Source organism: Coffea arabica, chromosome 1e, assembly GCF_036785885.1.
Source record: "Coffea arabica cultivar ET-39 chromosome 1e, Coffea Arabica ET-39 HiFi, whole genome shotgun sequence".
In the NCBI taxonomy this organism is placed as follows: domain Eukaryota; kingdom Viridiplantae; phylum Streptophyta; class Magnoliopsida; order Gentianales; family Rubiaceae; genus Coffea; species Coffea arabica.
Window position 1 is genome coordinate 6,195,360 of NC_092311.1, and position 27,003 is coordinate 6,222,362.

Here is a 27,003-nt window from a genome sequence, read left to right on the forward strand (position 1 = left end):
CTGGCAGTGCAAATTTCTCTTGTTACACCTATCAAACTCAACATTTGCAAATGTGACAGCATTGAAATTCTCCCAGAATGGCGGGGTAACATCCATTCCCTTAAGTATCTATGGGTTGAGTACTGCTATAATCTTACTTATTTATAATCCGTAGAAGCATTGCGACGTCTCATGAAGTTGACACAATGACGATCATTCGATGTCTTCCGTTGGAGTGAAGATGCAAGTTAGGATGAGGCTCAGGTAGGATGTTGCATACAATAAATTTATCCCAAAAAAAAAGATGCTATTGATATTATAGATGTGCACAATAATGTTGCTCTTATGTGTACAACCTACCAAATCTGTGTGAACATTTTATTCAGGTTGGGTTCTTAATGTGTTTGTGTTTTTTGTCACCATGTATGTATTTAATCCATATGATTAGTTGTATGAAGCCTAATTAAGTGATGAATAATGTATTTTTGTCAAATGTTAGTGCATTTTTGGAGAAGAAAATTTGGTTCATGTATGAAATGTATCGCTTGCTATACAAAAGTACTTATATAGTGTATAAAATGTATCACTATTTGTAAAAAAAAAGTACTTACATGGTGTACCTTTTATACGACATGTTCTTATGCACTATACTAGGTGGGGCTGGCTGTGCCACTCAATAAAAGTGAAGAAATATTAATTTTAACAATTCTATTTTAATTTTGTTAATTGAATTGTATTTGTAAATTACCACGTCGTATTTCTTTTTGTTCTAAGGTCAATAGTTTTTAAAACTATTGTACATTCGTTTAGGCCAATGATTTAAAGTTTTAATTGAGAAGGAAAATTCATATTAGAGAATTTTCAATAAAATTTTACAAAGTTTATCCACTTTAATTTGTGGTTCAATTTAAAAATCTTTGGTGGAATATATGAGTCATTGGTTTGAGGTACTAAATGTAACGTGCTTGTGGAATTATTTGAGCATTTATCAGTACAAGGAGAGAGCAGATAAAAGTGGTAACTAATTTTTTACAGTCAATGACCCCTAAAATGAAAAAAAAAAGAAGAAGAAGAAAAGGTAGGAAGTTTGGATGATCTTTTAAATATTCTTTATAATGGAACTATAGAATGTACTAAAATTTAAAAATATTTACAATAAAGTTTGGTACCTACATGATAATTACATTTCTCTATCTTTAACCTAGAGCATTTTGCAAAGCTAAACTTGTTGAACAATTGGTAATGAAGTTGTAAAACAGAGAACAAACAGCCAAAACGGCATCTAGTAGAATGATTGCCTCCATTTGACCTGTATACCTTTATCTGAGTATTTTGATTAACAATTTGATAACATTTGCATTCCTATTTGTGATCACAATAATATGGTATCTTAATAGAATATAATTATAGCTAGAGAAAGCGGACCTGGTATAACAAAAAGATAGAAAAAGCAGGCTTGATACAACAAAAATACAAGTAATAAAGTCTTACACCAGATAGTCATCAAAGTCTTAAGACAAATTACAAAAATAGAATATCTATTTGATGGACCTGCATTGCTTAGCATTTCTTGTTTTGCCCATTCTTTCTTTAGCTGCAGAGCTTCTTAATTTGTAAGAGGGACATTTCAACTCGCTAGTTAGCTGCAACTTCCTTCTCCGTTGTATAGGCAGTGATAATGGTGTGCCTTGTTCCTCTCATTGCTTTGACTCTTGGAGTGGATTTCTTCACATGACATAATAATATTTTGCCTTGAAGAGTTTGGGTTATTAGATGAATCTAATTCATACTCGGTTGAAACAGTATAATATGTATTTAGATTCTACTTGGTTATCAGCACTTTCCAGTTGAAAGGCAATTAAGGACATCAACCTCTCAACTTCATCCCTCTCACAATTTTTGGAAATTCCTCATGCCAGAAAAGGCTATAGCATCCATGGATGTGGCCAGTTGGATCACTCATTGTTATAGCAATGCAAGTTCTGTTAATTGAATCTAGTGCATTAGTTTTTATCAGAACAAGGCTAAATCTTCTATACGAATAATTGTGTATTTTTAAACAGAACGAAGCTAAATCTTTGTCAAATGTATTTCATTTCTTGTATAGGAATGTAAGTTTTATTCTTATATGTAAAAGTATAAGAGATGAATGCTTTTGTATAGTCACTAGTCATTGAGATGCATTACTGCCTGAATTTGAGGGATGACCATAAAGACCGATGCATTATATGACTCAACAGTAGTACGAAGATGTGCATTGAGAGGATGAGTTATCTGATCATTCTTTCTGCTAGCGTAGGGATATGCAGATATTGTAGACTCAATCTATGGATTGCACACCAATATTACTTGTTTACCTTTAATAAATAATTTGTTATTATATGGTTCACCAAATAATGTAATCACTGTATCATACTGATCATTTGTCCCTTCTTTTTCTTCTCATTTTCAGGGACATAATAAATGGCGTAGAGTACAAAAATAAAGTGAAGTTGTAAACTATTGAACTATAGAAAAAAAAAAAAAAAAAAGAGAGTAAAAACAATGAACTAACAATTAAATGGTGCTAGATGCAAAATTTACAAAGCAAGAAAAGAGAGGAAGAAGGAATCATCCACCAACCGCTTGACAAAGCTGAGGAGAGCTTTTCCTGTTGCTGGATTTTGTGTGACCAAGGGGAATGCAAATGAAAGGAAGCTCTTATATGTCGTCCCTTTTGGCTCCTCTCAACTTGTACAAAAAGAAAAAAAAAATGTAAGCCATGGCATTTTGTTTTTTTCCCTTTTTTTTCTTCAAAGAACAACTGTCTAGTGCAATCTCACTACTGAAATTACCAAAAAGTACAAAAGAAATAATCTCATAGTGCAAATCACTGGGGCAAGGCCTCTAAATTCAAGAAACGAAACGTCATATTGTTTTGACAGGGAATAGCAATTAGAGCACAAAGCTGATTTTCTAGTGCAATCCAACGGTCCAAAGTTGCATCAAGTACAAAGGAATATATAATGGGTAAAATCAGTGAGGCAAAAGGCCAAAATTCAAGGTTCAAAAGCCTATAAATCAGGATTCAAATCTAATCTCCAATTATACAGAACAATTATATAGAGTATATTGCTGTAAGATCAACCACATTGTACTAACCATTGACCTCCATTGTCAAAATGGCTGAGCGGCGCCAACTGACGGCAGACAGAAGAACGTGAAAATCAAGTTCGTCACTAGCAACGCCGGCAATGGCGATGAAAGAGCCAAGGAAAACCACATTCAAACTAGCAAATGTTGCCCTTAAGGCCTTAAGGCTTTGGTGGGGTGGGAGGCAATGTTTCAAAATACTACTCTTGTGGCTCTGTTTCAAATCCAGACGGGTGTGTTGTGCACCCGCTTGGTCCGGCGGTAGTTCTGTCCCCATCGGTCCCCATAGGCTCAGTTGAGCCTCCCCTTAGATAGAGTAGGAGTAAGAGTAGGGTTGACAATTGACAAAAAAAAAAAAAAAAAAACTAGCAAATGTTGCCATTTACGTTCTATTCCTCTAACAGTGGCAGCTGTTGGCAGCCGCAATGATGTGGCAAAGGGAACATGCATAATTTTGGTTCCCAAATTACCATAATAGCCTTTAACAGTGACTTACCGTGTTTAATCCCTTTATAAACATGAAGGACAACACGGGGATTTAACAACATTAAAGCACTAAATTCTCAATCAAACACACAATTCTTTGGCACTTGGCTGCATTTGCTAAAAGCCAATAGTGAAATGGAGCAAATTATCTAGATGGCCACTGAACTTTTGGAATCGTTGAGTTTTGGCCAGTGAACTATTAAAAGTCTAGTTTTTGGTACTAAATTATCTAAAGTTTAGATTTCGAACCATTCTATCACATTTAATCATTAACTATGCTTCTTTCTTTTGTCTTGTGAATCATGCGAGTACTCAAATCTATCATGTTTAACGATTAAATCTAACAGAATGGCTTGAAATCCAAACTTTAGATAGTTCAGTGATTAAAATCATACTTTTAATAGTTCAGTGGTCAAAACTTAATAATTCCAAAAGTTTGGTGGCCATCTAGATAATTTGTGGACGTTTTTATATAGATGTTAGATTAGATACTTATTGTTATTAGCTATCAATAAATGGGATTAAAAGAACATTTTTTTTCATTTGTCCATCTAGTATGTTATTTACAATAAAATTTTCAAAGAAAAAGTATAATGTTGATCTATTATACGCATACACTATGATATTATTTTTATACACGCAACTTATCAAACTTTGTGCATGCATTTTATTCAAGATGGATGCTAAGTATTTTTTTAATATGTCTTGTCAAATGCAATTTTTATAAACTAAGCTAATAGAAAATCACATTTTTTTGAAGATTTAAATAAAATATAGGGAAAATCGTTCAAAACGTTCCTCACATTTTACAAAATAACTTTTTTTATCCTTCACTTTTAAAAATATAATTTTACATCCCTTACAAAATCACATTGGTCATATTTAATTCCTACCTAGGTTTTCGACTAGTTTTTTGTCGGAATTTACCACGTGCCTTGCACGTGATCATTTTTTAGGGGCAAATTTGTCAAATTAAATTTCACATAATTTGATTTTTCGTCCCTCACATTTCAAAAAATAAATTTTTCTATCCCTCACATTTCACAAAATGAATTTTTTCATCTCTCATTGATCATGTGTACGAATAGTTTCTTTTTTTTTACACCCTTGTATATATTTATTTGCGAACAATATGATTTCACCTGAACAATATGAATAGCATGTAATATATTTGTATTTGATTTAATCTACAACTACAATTAGCTTATTTAGATGAAATTAAATAGAGACATATTACATGTTATTTGTACTATTCAGGTGAAATCAAATAAATATATATATGAGTTTTCAAAAATAAGAAAAGATAATTGTACACATGATCAATGAGAGATGAAAATTTTTATTTTGCAAAATCTGAGGGATGAAAAAATTTATTTTATGAAATATAAGGGACGAAAAAAATTTATTTTGTGAAATGTGAGGGATTATGGATTAGATTATGTGAAATGTGTTTGATAATTTTACCTCTCAAAAATAATCATGTGTAAGACACGTGGTAGATTCCGGTCAAAAACTAGTTAAAAATCTAGATAGGGACCAAAATTAATCAATGTGAATTTGTAAAGGACGTAAAATTACACTTTAAAAGTAAGGGACGAAAAAAAGTTATTTTACAAAATGTGAGAGACGTTTTGAATGATTTTCCCTAAAATATATGCTATTATGACATGATTCATTAAGATGAATTTACCAGACTTAAACAATGTAGGGTAACGCTTCAAAATTTTGAAAGTTTAAGATAGTTTTATGTCATAGTCCCTCAAAAAAGGGGGAAAAAACCTTTAAACTAAACATAATATGTGTTGTTGCATTTGCTAAAACTTTGCTGTACTAATTTCTGTCTTAACTTCATGATGTGACTGTTTTTTGTTATTTTTTATTTCTCACATTGTTTAACATACAAGAAACTACCAATATGAGGGGCAGTAATGCAGTTGAAGTAGCTGAATGAATACTAAGCCAACTATCATTATCTGATTTGCATATGATACAAATTTGTCTTGTGTAAAGACAAAGAAAAACTAGAACATATGGATCATTATTAACATTTTAGAATCTTAATTTTTGCATTTTCCAATTGGAAAAAGTGTGACAGTTTGGAGCCGACTTTGTTGGTATAAGGCAACTTAGTTGAAGATTATGACTTTGTTACAGTCAACCTATACACATCTAAGTCCCAATAGCTTTATGTGTGAGTGATGAAATAAGTTTTCTAAAGATGTTTGAAGTCTCATGCTAGTTTGGCAGAGTGAGAGATCCAGTTTTATGTGTAAATTGAAGAGTGTTAGAATGCAAATTGAGAATTGAAACAACACAGTATCATTCTTCTTAAGTCATTCTTAGGGTATGAGAGGATGTTAAGTGAACATAACTTCGGAATAAGCATATAAACCGATTTTGTTATACTCATTTCAAGCAAAAAACTTGCGCTACAGTTTTTATTTCTATGTGGTTAATTTTTTTTTTTGGCAGTTTCTTTTTAATTAATCATTTTATCCAGTTTCTTGATATTTAACAAATAAGATTACCTCCTTTCCCCTTTTTCATTTTCTTATGTTTGGATGAGGAGATAGTTTAATTTGCAGTAGAGTTCTTCTGCCATTTTGAACTAATACATTCTTTGCTTGCTATTATCTCTAGCCTTGTAAAACCAAAACGTGAGAAAGTTGACTAGGCCTTTAGCTCAAGTATGGCTTTTTCAGCTTGCTTATTACTGGATTTGGTATCCTATCCTAGTCAAATTAATAAAGACACCTAGAAGAGACTGCAAAATGGTCTTGCTGGGGAGCCTAAAGATATTATAACTCCAAAATTTCAGGTTGATAGCTTTAGCTAAACATTTTTTAATGATATTTTCATACTTTCATATTCATTTATAGACTGCTAACTTGTCATGAACCTTGCAGCTCTTTTAGTATGTATGAAGAAACATTTTCCTTGTAAAAATTGTTACGTTGAACAACAGTTTGATTTTCTACCAAAGATGAATTTGTAACCCAGGCACCCAATTCCCATGTGAGACAGTGTCTTAGTCCTATATATATAACAAAAAGGATTTTGGTTTCACCTTTGGGAAGTTTTGGGTTCTTATCCTGGTGGGCCTTTTCAGTACCTTGGCATAGGCAAACACACAGTAGTGATATCAAATAAGTTAGTTAAAAGCATACCAAAAAAGAAAAAATCAGAGTTAATGATCAAAACTTATACACGTTAAAGATGAACGAACAAAAATGAAAAAATGACAAGAAGAGAGGTTAAGGAAGGAGTTTTGGGTCTTTTGGTTTGAGGGACTTTTAATGAGAGAGAAAGTACTCCGCCCGGCCTTTTTCGTACTCATAATGCATCTGCAGTACGCCTAACCCAAAACAAAAGTCTGATAACAAAAGTACATGTCACATGGGCTATTGGCCCACCACTATGGTGAAAAGGCTAACCAAGGAAATCACTCAGAAGCCGTTTGGTTCAAGTTTAGGAATCAAAATTGTAATTGGAATCATGTCTAAAAATTCAGTATGGGTTTGATCAAGAGTAGCATTATAATGATTAATGTTTGGTATATATTTATGAGGTTTTGGAATCAACTTATTTTTTATTTTCTGATCTTTATTTTTTTCTTCTTTACCTTTTCCTACTTCCTTCTTCCCACCTTTTAAGTATTCATGTTTCACCAATTTTTATTGAACCACCAACTGACCATCACCAATCAACCTTGCAATCCGTAGAGTATGGGAGCGTGGCTGACAAGAGATGAGAGAAAGGCTTGCACAAAAAAAAGGAGAGAGGATAAAGAACTAGATGGAGAAGAGCGGCTGCCATGGAGTATTGGAGAAAATAGAAAGAGAGTGAAGAGAGAAGAAAAGGGAAAGTGAGAGAGAGATTGACAAGAAAGGAGAGAAAGAACCAGATAGGATGGGGTTATTGCCATGGAGGGTTAGAGAAGAGAGCGAAGAGGGAAGAAAGAAAGAAAGAATGATAATAAAAGCCTACTTTGGGAGATGGGATGACAGAGAAAAGATGAAAGAGGAAATGTGATGCTAAAGTGCTGCCATGGAGGTTGGGCCGACACGATAGAGTGATGAAAATGATATGTTTTCTTTTCTTTTTTGAAGTCTTCGAGTCAAATTTGGGAGTCCACCAAACTTCCCAATTTGTTGGGGATTGAGAATCTCTAAATTTTAATAATTCACTCCAAGATTCTGAATCCAATATATGTAACCCAAACAGTAAGAATTAGAATTATTTCAATTCCTAATTCCGATCCCTTTTTACCAAACGGCACCTTAGTAACCAAGCATCCACACAAATTTGACCAGAAACAATCCAAAGCCAAAGTCCATAGGTGTTTATGATTTTCCTGCTATTGTAGAAGCGTTCTTTCTTTTGGTACTTTTTTTTTTACGTGTTTCTATTTTCACTTTCTTGTCAATGATTCAATTGTCAATGCTTATTATTATTTTTTTTGACCAAAGTTGTTTCTGCAATCTGTTTTAGGTAACATTTGCAATCCCTAAATTGTCAAAGAGATTGTTACCAGGTAAAATTCTCTTCTATGTGTTTTCACTTTTTCAAAGTTATACTAAATCTTGGTAGATGTAGTTGAAATATGTACTTTACTTTCGATTCTTATCCAATCTATGCTTCTAATTTTCATGATTTGGAGAAATTTTATTTGTTTTTGCCTAAAAAATAATCTTTGCTCCTCTAGTTCATGGTTGCAATTTTTATGCTTAAAACAATGTGATTTTGTATCTTTGATTAGAAAATAACGTGACTATGATGGTTCTTTACATTTGGTTGCTGCTGTTTTGTCATATTGCTTTGCCTCCTTTTCTTTCCAACTTACACATGGCAGCCGATGCAATAGTTGATCTCTCGAGCAAGGGAACCATTTTGAGAGAAGCAAAAATTAATGAAATTGAAGATGGGGTTATTTTGGAAGTTAGGTGTTCCCTTCCTTCACAGTATACGTGATGAAAGGTTTACTACTCAATAAAACTGTAGAAATATGGAGAGAAGCTTTTAAACATATTTGTTATTAATATTTGAGTTTAAGTTAATGCTTTAAGCTCTTCTTTTAGCTAGCAGTCATTGGTTTAGACATATAACTCATGAAATGCTTCAAAGATTGGAGGCAAACTTTGGGTTTGATAAATTCATGATACGGCAGTTTGTTGTTATTTCTATATGTGTTTATGTGGTTTAGTACATGGGAAACTACCTGTTTGAGGGGAAGTAGTACACAGAAAGTGGCTGAATAAGTACTAAGTTAACCATTATTGTTCGATTTGCAGGTGAAACAAATTGTTCATGTGTCAATAGGTTCAACACAAAATTGAAAGACAAGGAACATATTCAAAATTATTTAAGAACTATGAAATCTTGTTTGCAAAAGTTTCTTTCTTTCTTGTTTTAACTCTTTGTATGTTTATCAAGCAGGGACCTACTTGAACCTAGTTCTCAGAAATGGCAGTAGGGTTTGCTATGGGGTAATGCTTGATTATTATGCCACGTCACAATATATATATATATGTGTAGCAAAGAAACCACTATACAAGTTTTTCAATAGCTAAGGCAGGTGATGCTCAAGGTTTTGAGGATGTAATGATTCTAGCTAAATTTTATTGTAGTAATCTTACCAAGTATGCTTTTCACTAGAGCTGGATTTGTAGCTAGAAACTTTTGAATAAGTTGTTTTTTCCATTTCTCCCATGGAATAGTTAGAAATTTGAAAGATTGAAACTATTAATATATCATTAGTGATGAATTGTCATAAGATGTTAAAATTGGTTGTTCAGACCATTGACGATAAAATCTTTTACAGGTTTTCCTTTTAAAAAAAATTAGATAGCATTGTGGCTACCTAAAAGTCTCATTGATTACATAAAAGGTTACAAATCTTAACTTTTCCCCGGAGTATGTATTTGGAATACAAAGACAATCTACTCATGGAAGCCTCTGCAAGATTATGACCTCATAGATTGATTGTTGTTTTCCTTTTTTTTTCCTCTTTTTTCTCCCTCAGATAGACATTTGTGCTATTGGATTTAGCACAGGTAATGCTTTGGTTCAAGTTGGTTATGAATTACTAGACAATCTGCCCTAAGTTATAAATGGCATCAAAATGTTATAATTAGACTGATGAAAAAAAGTGGTTGAGGTCAAAATTATGAAAGAAAGTGTTTTTAAGATCATGATCTTTACAGAAATGAAAAATTATATTGTAATTGTTATCTTTGATAGACATTTGTTTGGACAAAATGTATCATTGATCCAAAATAACAAAAAAAATTCTTTGTATTTTCTTGTGTGCTCTCTAATTCATGCCAACTTTCATGTGCATTCATATAATTTAAACACTATGGCTTCAATTAACTGTACATAATTTGGATGATTTGGTCCATTTAACTGTATTGTAGTTGTTATGATAGACAATTTTTATGGACAAAATGTATCATTGATCCAAAACAAAAGAGAAATTCTTCTATAATTTCTTGTGCTCTCTAATTCTTTTAAGCTTTCGTGTGCATTCATGCAATTCAAATGCTACGGCTTCAATTATAAAAGTATGAATGCACATAATTTGAATGATTTCATCCTTGCAACTTCTAATTTGTTATATTCCTAGTTTATTTGAGCCTCATGCTATGCATGAGGGTGCCCAATTTTTTATTTTGTTGTTAGTTTTGTTTGTAGAGTTAAGAGTAGGTGTGTGTCAATTTGGTGATGAAAAGGGTTTATGATATATGTACATACTTTGCATTCTAGCAATTTGTATATTAGCAAAAGCTATTCACTACAGCATAGAAAGTTCATATAAAGAAATGTAGACAAAAGTAGCAAAAGTTGGTATGTACATTAGCAGAAGTTGGTCATTAGCAAAAGTAGGTGACTTTATGGTACCCAACTAATATCAAGAGCTAATGCAAAACATAGGAAGGGTGCGTGGTTTTAGTTGGTTTTTTGGTGCTTTGGCTGGTCAGTGATTGTTGTTGGTAGATCTCTTTTCTTAGTTGTTGGAGCTTGTGCGCTGGTAGGATTGGTTGTGTCTTTGGTTGAATCTGTAGTTGCTATTTCCTGATCAGGTAGTTTCAATGATGAGGCTTCATTGGTGGCTGATGCAGGTGTCTGTGTAGGATCTTCAATTGGTAGGCAAACAAGAATGTTGTATTTTGCTACAACTGTGTTGCGTAGAGGATGGGTGAATTTCCTGACTTGAAAACGAAATGTGCTCATATAGAGCTTCATATTGATGTCTGCAATGTCTGGATGTTGGTCTTGTAGACATTGGTTTATGAATGAGTATGTGTTTGGTTTTATATATGAGTATTGTGAATAAATGTGTATTCTATAAAAAGTAATATTGTTAATGTTGAAAATTACCTTCAATGCCATGTAGAGTATGTCTTCAGCAGAGATGTTGAGGATGTATTGAGCGTGCTGATCTTCAATTTGTGCAGTAATAGTTCCAGTGGTATCAAATAGTTGAACTAAGAACTTGAGCCTGCATTTTAGTGTGTGACTATGTTTCTGAATTTACCGTGGTAGTGGTTTTGCAAATGTCATGTTGCAATGACGGCATAAGAAGTTGAAATTTGCTTGAGCTCCAGTTTGTTTTTTGCAATTGAAAGCTAGACAGGTGAGGATGTAGAGTTGATGTTGAGGCTGAACTCTCTTTGTTTTGGCCTTGATCCAGAATGGCTTTGCCTATAAGATTTCAAGTGGTAAAATATTAGATTTTGTTGTGATAGCATTTGTTATTGAATATGTTGTATCTTGTACTGATATATGTAGTAGTTGTACCAGGTAAGAATATTCAGTACATAGCTGATGTCATGCATATGCTCTTCAGGAGGAGGTTGCACTGTTTGATGAGCTACATCATAAAGTTTTTGTGCCACAACTTCAATATAAGGTCTGTTTGCTTTGGTCCTGTTATATTGTATAGGATGGTGTTAGATTTTGGTAATAATGTGTCTAAAAAATAAATAAGTATTGACTTTGTAAACTCACCAACTTTTGAGTTCCAATGCTTGAGGAATTTATGGATCAAACAAGATAGCACTTATTGGTTGTGTTTCAACAGATAAGACTGGTATATGATTATTTGGAAGGTTAGTATCATGTTTTATAAAGAAGAGGATATACTTTACTTTTGTAAGTTTATATGAATTAGAGAAAGAATAACATACCATGTATTGAAGTCACTTTGACTCTTGTTATAATCAATGTCAGGGATTGATTTAAGATCCTCAGAAGGTACTGTGTTTCAATATCAATGAATTCTTGCCACATTGTAAGTATCATTGGCTTTTGCCTGCATCAATTGGCAATGGTTAACATGAATATTGTGTTGTATTGAACTTTGTTAATTTGCATTGTTTTTATACTTACTCTTGATTCAGGATAATGAATTCTTGAATTGGACAATCGCCTCTTTGTCGTGCAATGAAACATCGGGGAAGGGCTCCAATGACAGTGCATAGCAGAGCCGAGAGAAGAGCATTAACTATTAGTATTGATGTGTAAGAATCATTGTATTAACAATGTAATGAAAACCATTAAAGTGAAGTAGTACTTATTGGATTTGTATTTGTATTGATGTGCTTATAGAAGTCTCTGAATGGGGTAAAATTGTAGCATTGATCAACTGGATACTGGTTTTCTTGATCTGCTTCTTTGATGAATGTATCTCTGGTCAAGGTTAGTTGGAAAGGTGAAGTGCAATATCTGAAATTCTCTATTGTTATGGGCTCCACCTTTGCATTGCCAATGTAATATGTAGAGTGCAAGAGAAGTGCTTCATCTAAAGCTTGTATATCTCTTGTGTATGAGACTGCTTGGATTGTACTTTTCTGTATTTTGCAGTAACAGAGAATAAAAGATAATGAATGAGTTTTTACCTCTATTTTCTAGAACATTTTTGTTATGTACTTCTTATAGGAATAAATTTACCTCTTTATTAATGAACAGATATTTCTAGAATGTAGTGCTTCCATCTTTACTCATACAAGGAGCTGTTTTCTCAATTAGAATAACTTTTGCAACCCAATCTTCTTTTCCTTGTGCTATTTCAGTAATTGGAATGCATAGGTCTTCTATTTCATTGCAATATTAGCCAGCATTTGTGCATAGATATAAGTATATACAGTGTTATTAGTATAGTGCTGGAAAAAGAGCTGGTCAAAGTATCAGTATGTAGCTAAAGCAAAAAGTTATGTACAAATTCATAAGAAGATGAAAAGTACTAAGCAAAGTTTAGAAGGATAAGCAAAACAATAGGCAGAATATAAAGAGGTGAAAATCAGCTATTAGCTAGTATTGAAAGCATTTGTCTATAAACTATCTAATCAAGGCAAAAATCTATGTACCGATTTATGAGAATATCCAAAATGCTAAGCAATGTTCAAAAGCATGAGCAAAATAATAGAGAAAATGTGAGAAAGTAAGAGTTAGCTATTAGTTACTGCTGAAAACACTTCTTGCTAAACAACATTTCATGTAAAATTGGTGCTTTGTCTTTGTTCGTGTGATGGTTGTATCAGAACTTTAATGTTAGTAGCTGTCCGTGCTCTTGATAGAGCAACATAAAGTTGTCCATGGGAAAAAACTGGCTCTCCGAGGCAAAGTCCAACATAATCAAGGGTTTGTCCTTGGGGTATATTAATGGTCATTGCGAAACACAAGCATAGTGGAATTGAGTTCTCTTGAACGCCACTGAAGACAATTCATCATCAGAAGCTTGTAATGGTATCCTTGGAATGAAAACAATTTTTCCTACAAAAGAGCCAAATGCTATCTGTGCTTGAATTATATTATTTGAAAATTCCTTACAAATTAGGCGTGTACCATTTGATAGACCCTCACTTGGATTGATGTTCCTGAGAAGCATCACTGGACAGTTCTTTTTTAGTATTAGCTCATGCAAAGGAAGGCCGTTAGGTGTAAGAGAATGCAATAGATCTTGATCTTGCAATTGCACTGAAGAGTCCAAGGGTTCATCATTGCTGAAGTAGGTTCTTTCTGCTCCTGGAAATTTCATTATCAATTTATGGTTAATTTGATGGACAAAATCATTTCTTGTCATTAATATTGCTCGATTGATGATAGATGATGATATTGAAGTAATATAGTCCATATTTGGGAGCACAGTATATATCAGAGCATTCATCGAAGTTTCATCATCTTGAAAAGGAATGTTGATTGATTCTGGTATTTGAACTTCATCTTGATCAACAGTTTGCTCTATTCCATCTCCAATTCTCATTAAGAATGTTGAGAAATCTGGATCAAGTCTTGCTTTCATATTGACTGTTAATTTGATTTTTTCTAATTTGTTCCATAATGGTGACATGACAAGACTGGTATCTATGATATCTTCTTTGGTACCTTGTGTGATTACTGGTAAGATTTGACGAAAATTGCCATCAAAGACAATTACTTTTCCACCAAATAAATAGCTCTTATTTGTTATGTCTTGTAACATCTTGTCAAGAGTTTTCAATTGATTTCCTTTTAGCCATTGTAGCTTCATCCCATATAATGAGCTTAGCATCTCTGATTAGCTGAGCTAAAACACTTTGCTTACTGATGTTGCAGCACTTATTTTCGTTATCATTAATGGAAATTTTGAATCTTGAGTGTGCAGTTCGACCTCCAGGAAGAATGGATGCTGCTACACCTGATGTTGCAGTAGCAAGTGATATGTAGCCTTGTGATCTTATAGTTGCAAGCAGAGCTTTATAGAGGTAAGTTTTTCCAGTTCCTCCTGGTCCATCAATGAAAAATGCTTTTGATATGTTATTATTGGCACAATGTAGTACTTTATCAAAACAATTTTCTGCTCTTCGTTTAATTGATATACTGAGAGCAAATCTTCTTCAGGAGTGATGATATTTTTTTCTGCTTGAAGTTCTTTTGTGTCCATGTCATTTTGTAGTAGTGTATTTGGCAATAGTTGAAAACCATAGTCTGTGATCTGTTTTCCCATTACTCTCAAATGCATATCTATAATCTACAATACTCTAGCATTGACAACTTCTGCAGATAATGTTTTATTCTGTTGAATGTCCTCAGAAAGAAAAGCCTTAAACTTTAGCCATAACTCTTTGCAGTTTGGAGGATTGCAGTAGACTAAGATCGTAGCAAACAGATGACGAAATAAAGATGGCATTTGATATGCGACAGCCTCTGCTAAACAAATCTCTGCACTATTATCAGTTTGTAATAGATCTAATAAATCTGCTGCTTGTCTGAAGGATGTAGCAATTCTGCCATTAATCACTTTTAGATCATGAAATGATGTTGGCATTTTAACATGTTTTAATAAAAGTCTTAAATAGTACCTTTCACCTTCAAAAGAATGAACTCTAGCAGTTCTTCCAATTACATCTCTTTGCTACCGTAATGACCAGTATCTTGACTTGGCATCCCATACAAAGTATTGAGGAAAATCTGTATATAGACAATTCAAATTTTTGGCAGAATTGTTATACTTATCCATCTGAAAGAATTCTGTGAGCATAGTTTTTTTTCAAATGTGCATCTTTCGCAACATCATCAACAGATTGTTGATCTGGAAAAGTGACTGGTTGTTGATTTTCCAGATATACTGGTAGAGGCATTACAGAGGGATGCATTTCATTAAGATCAAAACTATATATTCTCCGCATAGCTTCTGGTGCTGAAATCCATCTAGCTGATTAAAAGTTCTTGATTTCATCAAGCATTTGATTTGCTTCTGTATTGCTAAGCTGATATAATATCTTGTCATGATCCTTATAGATGTATTTATAAATGTACTTAACTGCTTGTATAATAGAACATATTTCAACGTTCATCCGGCAGTCAAATTTAGATAAAAGATATGCATTGTAAGGAACTACCCATCGATTATCCAAATGATGTCCTCGAACCTTGACAGTCCTTTTGTTATCAGTTCGTCGATAGATTGGATAAGAGTTTTGGCTATGTCTTGTTGATTCAGCAAAATGTTTTGGATAGTTATCCTTGCAAATTCTAGTTTTCTGCACACAAGCACAGTTTGGATTCATTTGTCCACAGGGTCCGTGTATCATATGTTGTGCTACTAAAGAGTGTATATGCTTATGTATATGAATATCAGGTAGCTCAACAGAAACAATGCGATCATATGCTTCAGGAGTCAATAACTTAGAGCAATGCTTTAAAATGATAAGAAAATGTGCATGAGAAAGGCCACGTTTTTGAAACTCAATAACATATGTGTAAGCTGCAACTTTGCCAAAAATATGTTTCTTGAAAAGTTCATTCTTTAATATTTGCAACTTAGCTTGGAAAACTTGAGATACCAGATCAGGCCTATTATCTGTCTTCTCTGTTGGCAACAAAAGCTTCTTGATTTCTGGCCAACTTTTGTTACAGGTCATTGTTAAAAAAATGTCTGGTTTGCCATATGGCTGAACCAAAGTCATTGCATCTAAATAACGACGCTTCATGTCTCGTGGACCACCAATAAAGCTACGAGGCAATATGAATCTTTTGCCAACATTTGAGCCATTGATTTCTCCACTTGAGATGCTATCAAGAAAACCTTGATATAACTCTATCCGAAGACGATTCTGGTTCTGATAATTCCTGAAAAAATCAAGTCGTGACGTTTCAATCTTAATGTACATGTCAACCACATACTGTTGGAGTAGCCTTCCAATATGCAAGAGCATTGATTTGTCTTCAGGTCTAATCTGTAACTTGTAGCAATAATATTATCTACAAGATACATATTTTCACTTTTTGCCATGTTTTGCTGCAACTGTTTATAGAAAAGTAAGTAATTAGGCATAATATGGAATGAGTATAGCTAATGTGAATTGATTTTGAATAGAAATTGTTAATATATGTGATTAATAATACCTTGGTTTTCAGCATGTATAACATCTTATGCAGTCATGAACATATCTACTGAAAGTGTTCTTTCTCCTGGACAGATTGTACCTGAAGTAGTATTATTTTGTGTACTTGAAAGTTTTTCTATTCTTGGATGCCATCCTGGTTTTCCATTTGGGAATATAAGTGGATATTGCATTGGATCATAGCAGCCATAATAGTGCTTCACAATCTAAGCATTCCCACTTTTTGAATACGCTTGAATGTATTTGCTATTGCTTTGATCAGAGGTCTGTGATTCTGTCCAGAGAGCACCAACCTGTGAGACTGTTGGCTTGTTGTAAATGTGCTGATCAACTGTTGGATTTGATTGCAACATAATTCTGTATTCATCTAGATTAGGCAAGTCTTGCAATCCATGAAAAAATGATGAGTATGAATTTACTTTTAATAGATAAGCCAACATTGCTATCAAAATTTCTCTGAACTTGCTTGATATGGAAAGACGATTTTCTACTTCATGCTCAGTATCATAGAAATACAACTGCAAATTCACTGGCTTTTGACCATCAGCAGGAACTAATGGATTTATAAAATGATACATCTGACCTTGCACTCGAAAGGTATAGATACCATTGTATTTTTTTCCTAGTTCCTTATCATAGTGCATTCCTATTGAAGTAAAAGGAAACATATTATTATAGTTACGTACACAATTACGAAAATCTGCAGTCTCATCATTGTCACTGAGATATAGTAACATCAATTCTTGAGGCATCTTAGTTTCAAGCAATCGAATTTCGCCTGATGAACAACAAAAACCAGGAGGCTCTAAGTGAAATTTTTTTGCTCCACAGTGTTTACAAGAAGGAGCTTCTAGTAATATCATTGCTTCTATATTAATGTCTTGCAGAATATCTCTTTCTTGTCTTTGACGACGTTGTTGAGATCGTCGAACAGGTTTTTAAGATCCAAGAGTGCCAATGTTTGTTGCTCTACTGCTTGAAGCAATTTGGTGACAATCATTGTTTATCGCTGTATTGGTTGAAGGAATATTGACAGCAGAAGTGTGAATAACATTTGCTGTTTGAGAACTCTGTGTATCTAGGAATGATTCTAACTTGCCAGAGGTGAAGATATTATCAGAATTTTGATCCAGACTAATTATAGCAGGCTTTGAATTTGAAAGATCATATTTTCTTCCTTTTTTCTGGTTACATTTTCTTGCTTGTTCTAGAATACCATATGCTAATTCAATGTATTCAACATGTATTGATTCTAACTTTGTAGAGGTAAAGATATTATCAGAATTCTGATCCAAGTTAATCATAGCAGTTTTTTAACTTGAAAAATCACCTTTTCTTCTTTTCTGCTGATTACATTTTCCTGCTTGTTCTGAAACACCAGATGCTGATTGAGTATACTCAAGAGACATTTGCACTGCCGTTAATGTTACAGTACAAATGCCTTTGCTAGAATCACCAACCTCTTTTGATCTAATAACAGTACGATGCTCTCACCGTCGTCTATTTCTTTCTTGGTATCATTCTTCAAGATTAGCATATTTTCTTTTTGGTGACATTGTTTATTTGTTAAGCAATTATTAGAACTACAATTATGCAGGAAACTTAGATAGCTCCAGTCTAAGAAAATGTAAAATTAATAGAAATAAGCATACAGGTAGGAATAATCAAAATTGATCATAACCAAAGACATTAGTCAAAAGCTTTAATATAAGCACCTTTATATTCTTATTAATAAAAATAGCAATTTTAATCCATATCAAATACAAGAACTCATATAAGAAAATGAAACTAACCGATCAGCCATTGATGATGATCCCTCAACAATTTGCACAAGAACCAGACTTAAACAGCCACCTGCAATTCGATACATAGATAAAAAAACACAGAAATGAGAGATGAAGAGCTCATTTTATAGGAATCAAACTTGTAAAGCACATAGGAATCAAACTTATAGAGTACAATACGTATACACTTGAACTTATTTGTAGACTTTGAATGGTTCTCTGTTTCTACACTTTAATTTTGACCCATACATGTATAGAATCCACACATGCAGTGCAGAGTGCATAACAATTCTGTAAGTTAAAGCTACAAACTACTTATCCATAATCATCTAACCTCGAACTGAACTCATATACCACAGCTACAACCTAATCCAGAAAACATCATGAACTCATACACCACAGCTGCTACAATATAATGCATAAGAGAGACATTTAACATGAAAATAGCTTCATGCATGCAATAAAAGAGATGGAATCGTGACAAAAAGGAATAAGAAGGAACTCACCGGTAGTTTTCAAAGCTGCGACAAAAGAACTAAGCAAGAAGACTGCAAAACAGAGCGATTTTGTACTTTATATATGAACTAAGGAATGTCTAAAGCACATTTGCACCATTTTGAAGAGAGACATGCAAGACATGAAACTTCACGAGCTCCCAATTGCTTCCACATAAGCTAACAAAACTACCATATATGTTAAGCAAGTCAATCTGTACAACACCAACACATAAAAGTGAAATTCCATAATTAACCACCTACTCATGTTGCCTATACGGGACCATCACTATTCCATTCATATCAGCCAATTCCCCTTTTTATGCTACTTATGATAAATGTATACACGTCGTTGTTGGAACATAAAAAATGGATTATGTACATTGGGTAAGGCATATCTAGATATTTTATGCGTGGTGTTCTCCACCTAGTATCTTTTAACTAAATTTGGAAACTCCCTATTCCTATCATCGCTAGAAAGAGATGGTCAGAAAGTAACTAATTCATTAAAAGTAACAAATCAAAACACAGTATGTGTGTTAACCACCAATCTAAAGGCTGCTAGCCACCACCAAGCCATTAAGATTTTGGTGGGATGGGAATGAAGGGTTCGAATCTTATCTCTCATCAATTGTCATATTATGTAATTCTTTAAAAAATTCAAGCGGGTGTGTAGTACATTCGTTTGGTCCAGTGGTGATTCTGTCCCCACCGGTCTCTCGATTGACAAAAAAAAAAGTATGTGTGTTTGGATTGTCATTCGATTCGTTTGGATTATACATTAATCATGTTTGGACTGAATTATCTGTGTGGACATGAAATATTTTGTGGAGTTGGTGTTTGGACTGACGGAATATTTTCCACAATTCAGCATTCCACATTTTATTTTGTAGTTAGCCTTGTCAGCAAGGGCTGGGTCCTTTCATGTGCAGGGTCACCATGCACTACGACGCGTGGCACCCATGTTTCAGAATCAGATTTTTTAGCCGTTGGGGTCCTCCATTACTTTACCCATCTACGCCATTTACTGTCGGTCTCTTGTTCCGCTGCTGAACATTTACTCAAAGAGCACTGTGCGATCTGAAGCCGATCTCATCTCAAATTATTCCCACTTCCTCAAGCACAACTGCAGCAGCTCATTAACCACCTGATTTCCTTTTATCCTTTAACCCGCCACATAGCAGCTAAGGCTCTTCCGACAATTAGTAGCGGCGCAGTTCCACCCCCATCTTGGAAGTGCAAACCCGATCCGATCCGGGAGCTTGTATCAGGTACCATCAAAAGGGTTGCAATTTATGTGAACAAATTAAACCCAGCTTTTTGACTGCTTGAAGTCGACAACCATATGTCTATATGGCTTAGTTCTTTCTTTCTCGTTATTCTCTTGAAATCCTGAAGTTACACCTGATTTCCGTTTATACCTGTTTGTGCTTAAAACCACCAATTTTGACTCGAAATTGGAGAGAGGTTTCTGTGTGGCCGGCCTTCGATTTTAGGGGAAATACGAAAATGGCCACCGTTGTCACAATTAATTTGAGAAACATCTTCCCAGTTGCCATGAATTTCCGTAGGACCAATTTTTAGGGATTTGCTCTCTTGTTTGAATGTGGCCTTGTTGTGCAGCTTGTTTTGGCCAACTTGAAAAATTTGGGGCTATATATGCGCTAAATATCTGTGCTTATTCGACACATTTTCGAATTATGGAGATACTTCAACTATTCCTGTCTCATGAAATTTGTTTGTATGTACAAATTCGTTTGTAGCCGAATATGTTTCCACTTTAGTACTTGTCCAGAGACTTGTATGAGTTGGGGAAAAAATCTGCGTTGTTATGCTGGCAGTTATGCTCCACATGGCAGTTCTTATATTCTGGTTATTTGTTGTACTTGTAGAGTTAACAAATCAGCGTGCATTAACCCAGAACAAGTTTAAACGTTTCATTTGACAGTTGGCTTCCAAAATTTTTCCCTACGTTTTAACTAAGGCCATGACGGAGACTGATAGAGATGCCCCTCAACTCACAGCAGCAATGTAATAGTCAGTGTAAGGCATACTTAAGTTTTTCCTGGCCCTGAATACACTACTGCATTATGTGATTATGTGACTCACGTCAGTTTTCTGCATGTTTTCTGTCTTTAGCTCCTCCCATCAGCTGCACCTCCAATTGCACAGTCCAATCATCCACTGACTCCAACGATATTGAAGAGTGCATCAGTAACTTTGAAGCAAGCCGTATGGTATACATTTGCCTCACCTCAAAATATTTACTATCATGTATATTTGCATGCCTACTAACTTGCACTTGCAATTTTACAATAGGCGATGGGAGGTAAGTTCGAGTGGACTCCTGAAATGGATGAGCACTTCATTGATGCGTACATCGCCTTCAAGCTGTCAAAAAAATGGGACAAGCGTAAATCACTTGAATGGAATTATGGTCAGATAGCCGAGCATTTGCGTGAAAACCATGGAGATGAAGTCAGTGCTGCGCAATGCCAATCTAGATTCTACCGGTTCAAGAAGAAATGGCAACTTTTTTGCCAGCTTCGGGGGCTCAGCAACAAGGCTGCAACTGGCATCGGATGGGAAGAGGACACCCAGCATTTCACTGCTGACAAGGACCATTGGGCCGATCTCATTTCGGTTAGTTTTTTCATTTATTGTGAGTCGAATCTGACCAGTTTGCTTATGCATATATAGAAGCTAGAAACGTGACAAATCACTATCCCTTGTGTATTTTAACCAACAGTCCAACAGCGAGTATGAGGATTTTTCTAAGCCCTTTAGTTGCGGCTTATACGAGCGATTCACTCCTATCATGATTGGGGAAACGGCTACAGGGACACGAGCACAGTCTGCTAGCCAGCCAGAAATTTCCCTTGAGCAACTCGGAAACGAGCAAACCACCTCTAGAAGGAGTCGGAAAGGCAAGGCCAAAGCCTCAGTGTCGTCGCAACCGCCTTCGGCCACCTCCCCTTGGGAAGGGGAGGACGTGTACTACGTGTCCCCTATTCCGGGAGGCACTAGTGGGAAGCGACCAGCAAGCAGTTTGGGTAACTCCGGCGAGCGAGAGGGTTCCAGAGGCACAAAATCTACCCGATCATCTGCGGACAGACTTGAAGACGCCTTAAGCAAGATCGGCAACTTCACAGACGTGGCGAGAACTGATCGAAAGGATCGTATAGACAGAGATGAGACGTACAAAGTCGAAAATTGTCAAGACATCGTCTCAGCCATGGATATCCCCGTTGATTGGAAGGTAGAAATAGACTCGTATCTCGCCGAAGATGAAAATTTAGGCCAACGGATTATCTTCATGCGCTATGACGCTGCTGGAAGATATGCATATGTCGCAAGGCATATGAGGAAGAAAGGTGAAGCATAATTTGAAGTAGCCTATTCCACCACAACAGAAGAGTTGCCGTCTCAAATCCGTTTCTGCTATCTCACACCGGCAAAGGTTGTGTTATAGGGGGATAAATATATCCCAGGTCTTAGTTGGTTGTGGTTTGAATAAGAGTTTGGAGTGATGCGTGTGGAGTTGCTCCCTTTTTTCCAGTTTGGTGGAGTCCATTTTTTTTTTCCAGCCTTCGGGACTTGCCTGTACCCGCTAAGAACTATAAGCTTGAGTTGTTTTCCTGTTTACAAATCTATTGTTGTACTGTATGTGTAAAATGAGTTTGCTCGAAATTAGTTTTTTTCATTTTTGGTGTGTGAGATTTTGTTGCTAGTTCTTAATTGTTACTTATATTGCATAATGGCTATTTACCATATGAGGTTGGTGAGCATATGAAATTTTGATTGTTGGCCTGAATTGTCATAGCGATCGTATATGCATTCTTGGAGTTGCGGACAGGAATAATTGTAGGCATTTGTTTGCTGGCTGTAGCTTTCATAGCTCAGTTTTGCAGAATTTTTTAGCTCTCATCTTTTTTTGTTGTTACTTTCAGGGCTCTCATTTTTTTAGCTCTCATATTGTTGGCCAAATCTGTTGTTACTTTCATAGCTCTCATTGTTGGCTTAACTTTCATAGCTCACTTAAGTTATTTGTTGCGGACAGGAAGTTGCAGCCTTCGTATATGGCTTTTCCAGCAATTTTGCCTTGGATGATTTACTCCAGCAGGTTTATAAGGATACTTATTGTTGGGTGAAATACACAAATGAGAAACTAAAAATTAGTTGTACACTACTTTATGGAGCCTTTGTCCTCTTGGTTTTTAGATTCTTGTAAAAGCACAAAAAGGTGTCAAGCCGAACTGACTTGTTGAGTTGGAACACAGGCCTTAGTTGAGTTGGAACACAGGCCTTACATAGGTAGATGGGCAGGCCTTAGTTAAAATGACGGTGACCACATTTTGCCAACAAGGCTATAGGAGCTCAGAAATTTACACTCACACAACAACAAACAACTAGTTGCTTAGGGAAGATGAGGCCACAACAAAAATACATACGAACTTCTGAAGGCTCCTTGCAATACTTTGCTCAGGGATGAGCTGTTTAGAGATGTACTCGGGGCATGATACCAGTAGGTCTCTTTAACATTTTACTACGCTCCTAGTTGGGTCAGTGCTTAAAAGACCAAGAGAGGCTAAGAAAACAGTTCTCGCAGAGCAGACGGTGAAACTGGTACGAGTCTTTCGCTTCTGCTAGTAGCAAAATAGTTCAAGAGAGCAGAACCTGCTGCTTTCCAGGCAAACCCACATTTTCCTGCGTCTTTTGTGCTTATGGCATAGTCATAGGTTACTTGATATAATGCAAGTGCCTCCTTATGGATCTCCTGCACATCCTTCTTACTTTCTTCAAGCTCTGCTGCTTCGTACAGTAACTGCAATCGCATAATTCTTTCAACCAAGTAATTTTTCTCTTTACCACAAATGTAAGTAAACTACAAAGATGAAAACTGACCCGCTTGTATTTCTTGATTACGTCATCAGCAGCATCATTCCTAGATTCATCATCCTTTTGCAGTGCCACATTCATCTCCTTTCGATACTCGTTGTACCTTCCTCTCCAAGAGCTGAAGTAGTTTTGGGGAACTTCGACATCGAAACACGGTAGTTTTTCAATTGAGCAAGACTGAACTATGCTCACAAGAAACCTGCAAAAGTGCAGAACACCGTTCAGCAAGGCTGGACTATGCTCATAAGAAACGTGCAAGAATTGACAGAGGTCCGAGGTCAAGTCCTTGAACAACCATAGCATAAAAACTAACTCACAAATGGTGGGCTGAACAACCATAGCATAAAGTAAGAAGAACTTCGCAAATGGCACATTTCAACTTAGGATCTTTGATTTTGATCTCTTTTTCTTTTTTTGTGGAGGCAACTTAAAATTTATTCGCAAGGCAGTAAAATGTACATTACAATAAAACTAATCCACACCGTAATCAATCATTTACTTTGTTCTCTTTTAACAAATGTGCTTAAGTACTTTGTACCTGCTACCACTCATGCAGCCTTCAGGGAAAGTCTCAAGTTGTACAGCCGGGCATCACTGGAATGAAGAAATTTGTTGAAAAAGAGAACTCAAAAGGGGGTGTGGTAATCTGAAAAAGTCAGGTGAGGTAAGGTGAATTAAACAGAATGAGCATTAGATCAAAAAAGTAAGATTGGACAGCATCAAGACAAGTTGTCCTAGCAGTCTACATAGCCTTCAGGGAGGAACCTGCTGAACCACAGTGCGAAGTGAGAGGCAAAGCCTTAAGCGCAGTGCTGTATGTCTCCGGAGGATCGTACAGCTTGCTCTACTCCATGCAATAGAAAGGGTTCACGGGCTATTACTCTGGGATAATTCTTATCTGCGGACCCGATAATTGTGTCCACCGAATTATTTGTCTACACATTGTACAGGAGCCGATAATAGATTATTAGGCTTTTCAAAAAGATGGTAGCCTTTCGAAAAAGATAGTAGCCTTTTTGAAAATGAGTTCATTTTTGCATGTGAATTTGCCGGTGCATAGCTTTGCTCGAATTTTGATTTTCCTTATATGTAGTTCTCCTTATGGGTGGAGTCGTGCAGTTGTCACAAAACTCTAGCTTCTTTCTATTGGCGTCCCAGACGAACGTGTTTTTCATAAGCATAAAGATACCTTTCACCCACCGAGTACTTGAAGGTAATCGTTTCCCTTGCTCATTGTCTGTCAAAAATAATTGATTCTTATTTAGCAGTTTATAGTTACTCTCTTTATCTTTAGAGGCATTTGTACTATGGCGGCCAACAATAGGAGGACGGCCAGAGGACGGAGAGAACAAATAGCTGAAGAAGATGAAAGGGATGAGACAATGTTGGTTTTGGCAGCAGAATTAATGATGCTGCATCGTGACCGAGTTAGGGATAAAATACCTCACCACGACGGCTCTCTAACCGGACGGCAGTGGGTTGAAGAGGTGATCAATGGGCATTACCGACGAAGTATGGAAAACATGCGTATCACAGTTGACAATTTTCTTCGTTTATGTGAAATACTCCAGAATAACGGTTATGTATCACGATCCTATCAACAAAGGGTTGAGATAGAGGAAGCCTTAGCGATGACTCTAGTCATGGTAAGTCATAAGCATACTCAGCGCGTGCTAGCGGAACGATTCAACCGGTCAACGGAGACAATTAATCGAAACGTACACAAAGTGCTCAAGGGCCTATGCAGATTTGCCGCCACAATAATAAGACCGTATGACCACGATAATGTTCACCCAAGAATTGCAAACTCAAGACACTTTTATCCATGGTTCCAGGTAATATCCTATAATTTAGTCTACAATCATACAGCCTCACGAATTTGCTCTCCTAGAGGACTTAACCATTTCTAGACGATTATTCATTCTTGACAGGGTGTTGTTGGAGCTCTAGATGGCACACATATTCCGGCTTGCCCGCCAAATGGAGAGCAGATGGCATATACCAATCGACATGGGATACACTCACAAAATGTCCTGGCAGTCTGCGATTTTGACATGCGATTCAACTACGTATACGCTGGATGGGAAGGCAGTGCCCACGATGCACGGGTGTTAGAATCTGCGTTGATGCCGCCATCAGATTTTCCAATTCCGCCGGCAGGTACAAAATTACTTACTACTTGGCATTTCACACACGTACCTGCTACACAAAGTCATGCTAGTAATTCTGCATCCTTGCTCCCTTGCATGTTTTGAGAACTATAGGGAAGTACTACTTGGTAGATGCAGCATACAGAAACACTCCGGGTTTCTTACCACCCTACAAGAATGTTCAGCAACGAGATCCAGCCAAGCGGTTGTTTAACACTCGACATTCGAGTCTTAGAAATGTTATAGAGCGTACGTTTGGAGTATTGAAAACGAGATTCAAATTCCTCAAGGGCCCAGTACCCAATTTTTATATGACCACACAGATTAGTGTGGTAATTGCATGCTGTGGGCTACATAATTTTTTGAGAATGTTCCAACCCGGAGATGCCCATTTCCAAAGGTTTGAGGATGAAAATATTCAATTAGAGGTGCAACCCGACTTCGGCGAAAGGGTGCATATGCAGACTCCAAACGCTTCTCGGGCAGAGATAGAAGCATGGAAAGCAACACGCGATGCAATGGCGGACCAAATGTATGCAGCCCAAGGACGCCGCAGGCGATAGATGACGAGCTTCAATAGTAGTCAAAGTATCACATACATCTTTTATCAACTGCTGCCATCGTAGATGGAATAAAGGTCTATCACCAGACTTGGTGTACTGAGAATCGTGTCAGAGGAACTTCAATGTCTAACATCTATGTCATAATGGTGGACTCTTGTATTACCTTTGTTTAAAAAAGGATAAATAAAAGTTGTAGTTATCCAAACAATTATTTCATGTCATATTTCACTGTCCAAACAATTATTTCATGTCATATTTCGCTGTCCAAACGATTATTTGGAAGTTTCATTATTCACAAAAGTCAAATTTGAATATTTCAAATAATATTTCAAATAACACACTATCCAAACACCACCATTATTATTTCCACCTTATTTACACACACTGATTTGCTTGTATCATCAACATATTTTTCAATCACTATTTTATCTCATATAAATCATATCAAAAAAGTGTTACCGTGTGTTTTGCATAAAATTATCTCAAATAATCTACTATCCAAACATATAATTATCTCAAATAAAGTTTTTTGCACAAAAATTATTTGTTTGCATTACAAATATATTTTTCAACACACTTTTTATTTTTCTAATGACTTTTTTTTTATCCCACATACTTCATGTCATAAA

General features: G+C 35.7%; 2 protein-coding genes and 1 long non-coding RNA gene across 4 annotated transcripts; 1 reads left to right on the forward strand and 2 right to left on the reverse strand.

The window, feature by feature from the left end:
- Positions 1-14,608: 14,608 nt before the first annotated feature.
- LOC140015797 (uncharacterized) lies at positions 14,609-17,128 on the reverse strand. Its single transcript, XM_072068621.1, has 4 exons — positions 16,778-17,128; positions 15,480-16,316; positions 14,984-15,048; positions 14,609-14,864 (listed from the first exon to the last, which is right to left on the reverse strand). The coding sequence occupies exons 1-4, from the start codon at positions 17,126-17,128 to the stop codon at positions 14,609-14,611; spliced, it is 1,509 nt and encodes a 502-aa protein (XP_071924722.1).
- Positions 17,129-19,825: 2,697 nt separating this feature from the next.
- Positions 19,826-22,465, forward strand: LOC140008428 (uncharacterized). 2 transcript variants are annotated; one of them, XM_072052722.1, is made up of 5 exons: positions 19,826-20,033; positions 20,655-20,805; positions 20,902-20,999; positions 21,082-21,405; positions 21,512-22,465. In XM_072052722.1, exons 2-5 carry the CDS (start codon positions 20,769-20,771, stop codon positions 22,145-22,147), a joined length of 1,095 nt encoding a protein of 364 aa, XP_071908823.1. In that variant the 5' UTR covers positions 19,826-20,033; positions 20,655-20,768; the 3' UTR covers positions 22,148-22,465. The 2 variants fall into 2 exon arrangements, with proteins under 2 accessions (XP_071908823.1, XP_071908817.1); XM_072052716.1 differs by having other exon boundaries at positions 20,711-20,805.
- A 999-nt stretch (positions 22,466-23,464) lies between these two features.
- On the reverse strand, positions 23,465-23,823 carry LOC113690411 (uncharacterized). Its single transcript, XR_011825114.1, has 2 exons — positions 23,668-23,823; positions 23,465-23,587 (listed from the first exon to the last, which is right to left on the reverse strand). It is a non-coding gene; the product is annotated as an uncharacterized lncRNA (long non-coding RNA).
- Positions 23,824-27,003: the final 3,180 nt, after the last annotated feature.